Below are 9024 nucleotides of genomic sequence, written 5' to 3'. Positions count from 1 at the left end.
TTCGGCGTTCTGTGATCTGCATTTCTCACGCACGCATGATGGGAGCGCGCGCACCCCGCGTCAGCCCCCCCCTCCCCTCCCCGAACCAAAATCACGCGCGCGAGACCCACCGCGTCGTCGTTGGGATTGCGGCGGTTTAACGCACATACACACGCGCACACGCACGCTTCTTTCCTATTGACGTGTTGATAAACGGCTGAACTGTTCTAGCGGGGAATTAAAGTACACGTGGACACACACCCGCGTGTGCACGTGCGCGTGCGTTGGCTGTGACTCTGCAGATTAGAACAGATTGTCCGATCACGTCCACGGCGTAACAGAGGCTGATTGATTGCACCAATCAGAGGCCTTATCAGATGCCCCTCCTCCCCACTATTGAGCGTTGCCATGGTTACAGTGCTTCATGTGTTCTGCTAAAATACCTGACCGTGTGTGTCATGATAGCATGAGCTAGTTCTGCTATAGTACATTAGTACATGTTACCGTCTGTTACCGTGTGATACATGAGCGACTACATGCTAACATACAGTAGCGTGTACTACATATGTTACCGTCTGTTACCGTGTGATACATGAGCGACTACATGCTAACATACAGTAGCGTGTACTACATATGTTACCGTCTGTTACCGTGTGATACATGAGCTACAATGCTAACATATAGTAGCATGTGCTACATGTGTTACCGTCTGTTACCGTGTGATACATGAGCTACTACATGCTAACATATAGTAGCTAATGGTACATGTTTTTTACCGTCTGTTACTGTGTGATACATGATCTGCTAATGCTACGTATAGTAGCATATGCTACATGTTTTACCGTCTGTTACCATGTGATACATGAGCTACTAATGCTAACATACAGTAGTGTGTGCTGCATGTGTTACTGTCTGTTACCGTGTGAACATGAGCGACTACATGCTAACATACAGTAGCATGTACTACTTATGTTACTGTCTGTTACCGCGTGATACATGAGCTACTACACGCTAACATATAGTAGCATATGCTACATGTTTTACCGTCTGTTACCGTGTGATACATGATCTGCTAATGCTAACGTATAGTAGCGTGTGGTACGTGTTACCGTCCGATACCGTGTGATACATGAGCTACTACATGCTAACATATGGTAGCATATGCTACATGTTTTACCGTCTGTTACCGTGTGATACATGATCTGCTGATGCTAACATATAGTAGTTTGTGCTGCATGTGTTTCTGTCTGTTACTGTGTGATACATGAGCGACTACATGCTAATATACAGTAGCGTGTACTACATATGTTACCGTCTGTTACCGTGTGATACATGAGCTACTACATGCTGACATATAGTAGCATATGCTACATGTTTCCCCATCTGTTACCGTGTGATACATGAGTTACTCATGCTAACATACAGTAGCGTATGCTACATGTGCTCCGTGCAGTGCTGTTCTTGGGTTGTGTCTGCCAGCTGTAGGCGTTCTCTTACATTTGGTTCTGGGTTGTGGAGGTCCAGAAGGACGGGGTCGGGTTCCTCCCTTCGATCCATGTTCTTCAGGTTCTCTTGGAAGCTCTTTCCAAGGCGTCCCTGTGGTCCAGACCTGAGGATCTCCTCCCTCCACAAATGGAACATGTGTCTCCTCTGGTGAAGAGACTTGTGGAAACCATGAAGAGCAGGCAACGTCTAAGGTTCTGCAAAAGTGTCTGCGAGCCTCCAGACCAGGAGATTAGAAATAAACATCTGCAAAGTCTGATGACATTATAGACGCTCATTCCATATTCATAAGACTACGTGGTGCACGGATGTGTTTACAAGACATTTGTATGTCGTCTTCACCTTCATGGGGAAGGTAGCTGGATGCAAACGCTCACGAGCTGGTCGCCGTCACCATGAACCCATGCAGGAGGAAGATAAAATTTAAAAAAATGAAATAATGACGGATCACATACGGGATTTAAAAATGAACGTTTTCCATCGGTCCATCTAAATATGCATTTGTATTTACATGATATATTTGACAGGCTTGACTCAATAACACAACAGATTTTGTATGAAATGCAAATCCTAAACCGGGATGTACATGTCATGGCTCCAGATGACCCACGTGGAGGAAAGCTTCGGCAAAGATGCCAACAAGGAGGTGCTGCTGATGTGCATCGGCATCACGTCGGGCTGCGGACGCCTCATCTTTGGCCACGTGGCCGACTACATCCCCGGGGTCAAGAAGGTGTACCTGCAGGTGAGCGCCTCCGCTGCCTCCTGGGACCTCCAAGCAGGGTAACGAAAGGTGACCGGAGTCAGCTGGAACTCCGGGGGAACAACATCGCACTCCGTGGACTCACAGGAAGGGGTTCACTTCTACCAGAACTTCCGGCCGGCCCTCTGAAACTTTGACTTCCTGTAAGCCGACCTCCCTACTTGCTGTCAGGTGACCTCCTCCCCTCCTCCGCCCCAGGTGACCTCCTTCCTGGTCATCGGGCTGATGTCCATGATGATCCCGCTGTGCTACAACTTCGGCGGCCTGATCGCCGTGTGCCTGCTGATGGGGATGTTTGACGGCTGCTTCATCTGCATCATGGCGCCCATCGCCTTCGAGCTGGTCGGCGCCAAAGACGTGTCGCAGGCCATCGGCTTCCTGCTGGGCCTCATGTCCGTCCCCATGACCGTCGGCCCCCCCATCGCAGGTGAGTTATATATCATCTATGGCAAAACAGTACATTCACTGGAATTCAGCTCTTAAACATATGCGTTTTTATTGTCAGAGGAAGAGCAAAGAGTGGAGCGAGGTTAGTAGTCGTGATTCAGAGAACGGGGTCGGACGGAGGAGGTCGATTGGTGACCCCTGTAGGGGGGAGCCCAAAGGGGAAGAAGAATTGTGATAAAGTTCTTCAATACATATGAAAGAACATGTTGATCTTCTTTTGTCTTGGCTTTTGACATCATGGTCCACGGAGGTTGGTGTCCGACCTCCTCCGTCTGCCTGTCCATCACCGCCGCAAACAAGAAGGGGCTCAGAGCTGACCCCTGATGCAGTCCCACCTCCACCTCCAACTTCTGTGACTCCTACAGCACACCTCACCACAGTCTCACAGCGAGCATACATGTCCTGCGCCGGCCAAACATGTGCCGTTTTCTCTGCCACTCCAGACCTTCTCATACCAGGCGTAGATCCTCTCCCTGCACCCTGTCGTATCGTACGCTTCCTCCAGGTCTGCAAAGGCACAATGGCCTTCTCTTCTGTACCAGCACTTTTAAAGCAATTACTGCTTCTGTCATACTCTTTCCAGGCACCATGTAACCACACATACCATATAACTACACACACACACACACACACACACACACACACACACAGATCCTTTAACTGACAGTCCTTTCCAATCTAATCTTAGCACACCATAACTTGAGCTTTGGTGGGAGCCCCGTCCTATCTGTGCTTGAAATGCCTTGGATCATTTCTCTTCCTTCAACTCCTCAAGTTGTCTCTTATAACTGGGACTTTGGCCCAAGCATCGACCCAGACTCTTCACCAGCTTCTCTTGCACCGTAGGCACCACCTCACCATTCATAACACACCTCCCATCCACTACCTTCCTTCACTGATTGAAATACTCAAGAGTTCCTTGGCGTAACGTTCTTCCTGGTCGGCTGCAGATTAACCATTCAACACGTCCGTGGAGACTCTCAGTCCTTCAGGTCACATTCAGTTCTTCTCAAAAACTTCTTCTCGTAGCGACTGGGCTCGATTTATTTCCCGAGAAAGTTTCACCTTTCATCCGAGAGGCTTCTTCAGTTCCAACCACGTGCAAGGAGGCGGTGCTGTTGACATCATCCATGTTCTGAAGGCCCTGCCTGGAACCTGGAGGAGCAGCCTTTGCCCGTCCACCACTCACTGTCAAGCCTAATAATGACCTCCAGGTCCAGAGACACTGTTCTGCTTTAACTCCCCTCTGGAAGGTCCTTCCTGGGTGGAGGCTCGTTCCTCCTGCAGGAGGTTCCCTGGAACAGAGTGGGAAAAGGCCCAGATGTTTGAATCAGAATCGGTGGTTCTGTTCCTGACGGACGGCGGGCGGTCCGGGGCGGGCGAACTCCCCCCGGCCGGTGGCGGCCGGGATAGGCTGGAATAGGCCGGGATAGGCCGGGATAGGCTCCGCCCCCACGCCGCTCTGACTGAGGGATAGGGTGTCATGCATGGATGGAGGGATAAAATGAGAAATTCAAACAAAAATGAAAAATAATATAAATGATAGATATTTTCATCACATTTCGTACTAACATTCAAATTTCTTCAAAGATGTAAATATTTTGTATTATATGTATCACATTCGTGTTATTATAACAGTAAAATAAACAAATATAATGCAATTTAATTACGTATACAAACACAAATGTATAGAAAGTATAAATAGTAATAACAAAATGACCTTCATCCCAAATTAGATATGACATCATATATATAAACTATTTGTTACAAATCTAAATATCAAATGAACAGAAATACATAGTTATATCTTCTTCTTTGGTCTTTCCCCTTCTGGGTCTCCACAGTGAATCCACCATCTCCATCTAACCCTATCCTCTGGATCCTCCTCTCTCACACCAACTACCTTCACATCTTCTCTCTCTACGTCCATAAATCTTCTCTCTGGTCTTCCTCCAGACCTCCTGCCTGGAAGCTCCAGTTCCAGCATCCGTCTACCAACATCTTCTCTCTCCCTCCTCTGTCCATGACCCAACCATCTCAGTCTGGCTTCTCTGACCTTCTCTCCACAACTTCTCACCCTGATAGACTCATTCCTGATCCTCTCCATCCTGTTCAGAACCTCCACATCTTCATCTCTGTGACCTGTCGGTGCACAGCTTCTGGTCCACACAGCCCCGCTGGCCTCACCACATAATTACATATATCGATATATATAAACAACATATAAATGTGATGCTAAAAAATGTTTTTTTCTGGCAGTTTTAGGAATGATCATCCAAAGGGCTCTGATGTTTTGCTTCTTCTGGATCAACGTTTTTAATATTTTATTGGAAATGTTGATCCATGTTTAGTTAGTTAGTTTGTCTCTGGCGCCCCCTGGTGGTCAGGGCAGGTCCTGAGGCCGGAGGGCAGCTGCTCTGCCAGGAAAGGGTTGGCCGAGGGCCGCCGTCACTCTGCTCTTACCAGAAGGTTCCTTTCCCTCTGACCTCTGACCCGTTGGGTATCTCCATGCAGTCGCGGTTCGGTATTCTCGTACTCACCGGGCTTTCCGGACGCTTCCGCGGTCTCGGCCAGTTTGCGGACGACGCTCCGATTCTCCGACGAGCTCAGACACGAGCGTTCACTCCCGACGTTTCCTCCGCCGCAGGCTTCCTGAGGGACAGGCTGGGCAACTACTACCTGGCCTTCTACCTGGCCGGCATCCCGCCCATGATCGGCGGCGCCGTCCTGTGCCTGATCCCCTGGGTGGAGGCCCGGCGCCGGCGGCTGGAGAAGGAGCAGGAGCTCGCCAGGGAGGCGGACATGATCAGGACCATGGTGGAGCACAAGCCGGCCCAGGAGGAGGGGCAGCACAAGTCGGTGGATTCGGTCCTGTGAGGTTCTCGCAGGAGAAACTGAGAGACGGTGGGGGGGAGAAGAAGAAGAAGAAGAAGGAGAAGAAGAAGGAGAAGAAGAAGAGGCATGTTTTGAAGGAGATGGGAGGGCTTTCAGTGAATTGTTTGTTTTTATGTTTTGATTGTTGAAATCAGACTGAGCCAATCTCACCGCGCAGCAGAGGAAGTCCAGCTTTAAGGACGGGTGTCGGAAGGAGTCGGAAGGTATCTGGAGGTGTCCGGAGGTGTCCGGAGGTATCTGGAGATGTCTAAAGGTATCTGGAGATGTCAGAAGGTGTCTGGAGGTGTCCAGGGATGTCCGGAGGTGTCTGCTCCACCTTCCTGCGCCCGGCAGACACTCTGAAGGGAACCGTGAAGAACTCGACGGCAGCTTTTCCGCGCTACCATTTTTTTTTGTTTGTTTGTTTGTTTGCTTTCGGATCCGGCCTCTTTGCTTGTTTTCAGCCTTTCTTGCCCTCAGACGGTACTCCGAGTGCCTCCGGGGGTCAGAGGTCACCGTCCGACCGCGGCGCCTCAGAAACTTTATCGACGCGTTTGAAGAATCGGTTCCAAGTCCGGACCACGTCCCGTGTGGTCCACGTTAGCGCGGGGCCCCGGGGATCAGACCGGCGGCCCGGGTCTTCCCCTCGTCCCCGTGTGAGGACGCTTGGAGGACATCAGGACCACTTTATTAATCCCCGTGGTGGAAACTGGTTCTCTGTAAGGAACCCATCGTGGATGAAGCCCGAGCGGTCGGCCGCCGTCCACCAGCGCCAGGGAGCAGAGAGGGTTCGGTGTCTCGCTCTACTACTTCTGCGTACTTGTACTCGTATGTATATGCAGTACTTCACGGCCTCCCCAGAACCCGTCCCGAGACCCCCGGAGGCCGGCCGGCAGACCAGGGTCACGTTCTACCTCAGATCGGGGGGGGTTCTTCCGCACGGGATCGCTCTCCTCCTCATCCTCTTGAGGTGCTACGTCCTCATACGGGGACATCGTCGTGCCAGAAGAACCAGAAGAACCAGAAGAACCCTGGAACAGAAGCGGCTGTGGTCCACCTGACCTTGGCCTGACCTTGGCCAAGACGCCTCTGGACGCTACTTGAAATTTAACCCGAAAAAATAACCAAAGAAAAGAGAAGCTCGGATGGAAGACGCAAGAAACAGGAGATCAGGAAGCTTCTGGAAGAAAAGAAGGGAATTATGGGAGAAAATCTGAGCACACGGGCGGGAAAACCTTCAAACCTTGATATGGTATAGACATATATGTGTGTGTGAGTCTACCTACATATACAAACATACACACACACACACACACACAAAGCATGTATACACATGGTATATACATGCTTTGTGTTTATAAAGTATATCAACTATATACACATGCTTACACAGTATTTACACTCAGAATATATATTCACCCTGTATACACATACATACACGTGTGTGTGTGTGTGTGTGTGTGTGTGTATATATACGCTGTTTGTGTAAATGTAAACTATATAGATCTATATTTATACGAGTACCAGTGCCTTGAACTCCAAAGCTGACCTTCCACGTTGCCTTTTCCCAGTCAGACCTGGACGTCTGCTGGCCTCCAGCTGGAATCTCTCACTTCCTGAAAGGAAACTTTTCAAAATAAAGCAATAATGACTTTAAGTGCCTTTATTTTTACCAACCCTGTGGTTTCTTGTCGTCCCTGAACGTCTCCTGGTCCTTCGCTCTGTGGAAGATCTTGCTCGTCCACACGTTGACAGGAATCACACACACACACACACACACACACACACACACACACACACACACACACACACACACACACACACACACACACACACACACATACAGCTGCGTCTCCCGGCTGGAGATAGAAGACAGAAAATATCAAAGCACATCTAGAAGAATAGATAGATTCAAATGTGGAAAGAAAAAAGTAATAAGTGAAGAGCAAAGAAAAGTTTCTGGAGTTCAGGTTTGTTCAGCGTGAGCTTCTGGAGGGCAGGTCTGGGCTCCAGGGTCCTGGATCTCTGAGGAGCGTGTGATGGGACGGGATGTGGTGTTGAAGGTCCTCTGCAGCGCCGTCCTTTCTGCTGCAGGAGAACCACGGAGAGACTCCGGGGCTCAGGACGGACTCCACAGTGCAGCCATAGAAGGACGCCAGCTGCTTCTCGTGAGGTTCCTCCTCCTAAGCCGCGATGTTAGGTCACGTCCAGGTCGCGTCCTCCTCAATACCTGAAGTCTGGGACCTTTTGCTGCCGAGCGGGACCTTTCCGTCGCCGGCCGCCTCGCCTCCAAGCCGCCTCTCGGCCGGTGCGGCGTCACCACGGGCCCCCGTGAGGCGGTCGGACCTGAGGTCGGCGAGATCTCCAACTCCTCGCCACACCTCCTGTACCTCATCGCCGCTGAACCGATCCTCCATCCTCCTTCCGGGGTGGACTCCTTCCAGCCCTGGACTGAGCCTGAAGGCGCCGCCCCGTTCTTTACGGAGCATCTTGACGCCTTCGGCCGTCTTGAACGATGTCAGTGCTTTGGAAACAGGCCTGCAGCTGCCGACAGGCACGTCAGGCCAGATGTTTGCAGGCTCTTCTTCCCTCAGGAGTGTGTGGAGGTAACGGCAGCAGGACATGTGATGAGACGGGCCAGGATGAGGTAGCTGTGTGGCGCCAGAGCTGAGCTTGATGTGGATGGACTTCAGGAAGCCCCGCCTGCAGTCGTACGGGCCGCATCCGGGCAGACGTTCTGTCGGTGGCCGGTTCAGGCCTCTGTTAGCGTGAGCACTGGGGGAACGTACGCGGCGGTCACCATGACGACAGTAAACTCTCGCTGTCGATCGCCGGGTCTGCACCTCGGCGATACGCTCGGGGTCTCCGAGGAGTGACCTGCCATGACTTTTGCTTTGGTGCACCAGTTGTTATTCACATACATACGGTCGCTTCCTTCAAACGCACGCAGGAGGTTCGCCGGAGACCCTGCGTCCTCCAGACCTGTGAATGGTTGGAGGTCTCCATGTGCGGGCCTCTGGCGGTGCCGGCGTCTGGTCCAGTGAGCGAGCTGTGGGCCTGACAGCGGGAGAATGAACGATGATGTTTCTAGTAAAACAACCCTGTGTTTAAACCTCAACATCTCATTGTGATTATTTCCTCTTCAACACGAACTCCCAGCCATCTCTCTCTGACAAGACCTGGATGTAACCCCGCCACCCGTGGAGAGCTTCCCCGTGGTTTGAGATCACGTTTAAACTCACACAGACTTTTCTAGAAAACATGTTTTCCGGTTCCTTCCTCTCCGGACCCAGCAGGGGAACCGAGCTGCCTGCGCCGCCGCCTTCTGGCCACTAGAGGGCGCTGTTTCACGGCAGCGACGAGGCCGAATCGGACAAGGAAGAGACACAAGAACTCTCACTCTGATCGATATTTGGGGACCAACATGGCCGCCGTCCCTCTCGGCCGGCCGCGGCTGT

At 51.2% G+C, this 9024-nt stretch overlaps 1 protein-coding gene and 1 long non-coding RNA gene across 2 annotated transcripts in view; one reads left to right on the top strand and one right to left on the bottom strand.

Moving 5' to 3' along the window:
- The window catches only part of slc16a10 (solute carrier family 16 member 10), an 18624-nt gene extending 11382 nt beyond the window's left edge, over positions 1-7242 (top strand). The window contains exons 4-6 of the mRNA XM_086143274.1: positions 2084-2227; positions 2444-2672; positions 5340-7242. Coding sequence (XP_085999400.1) covers positions 2084-2227; positions 2444-2672; positions 5340-5569 — 603 coding nt within the window. The 3' untranslated portion in view covers positions 5570-7242. The remainder of the gene's footprint in view (positions 1-2083; positions 2228-2443; positions 2673-5339) is intronic.
- On the bottom strand, positions 2725-5873 carry LOC147213607 (uncharacterized). Its single transcript, XR_015104521.1, has 3 exons — positions 5738-5873; positions 5233-5586; positions 2725-3987 (listed from the first exon to the last, which is right to left on the bottom strand). It is a non-coding gene; the product is annotated as an uncharacterized LOC147213607 (long non-coding RNA).
- Positions 7243-9024: the final 1782 nt, after the last annotated feature.

Source organism: Fistularia commersonii, chromosome 36 (genome assembly GCF_037954325.1).
Source record: "Fistularia commersonii isolate RoL2024-O1a breed Wild chromosome 36, RoL_Fcom_v1.0, whole genome shotgun sequence".
Taxonomy (NCBI): domain Eukaryota; kingdom Metazoa; phylum Chordata; class Actinopteri; order Syngnathiformes; family Fistulariidae; genus Fistularia; species Fistularia commersonii.
Note: the sequence above shows the minus strand (reverse complement) of the source record. Positions and strands in the feature narration are given on the sequence as shown.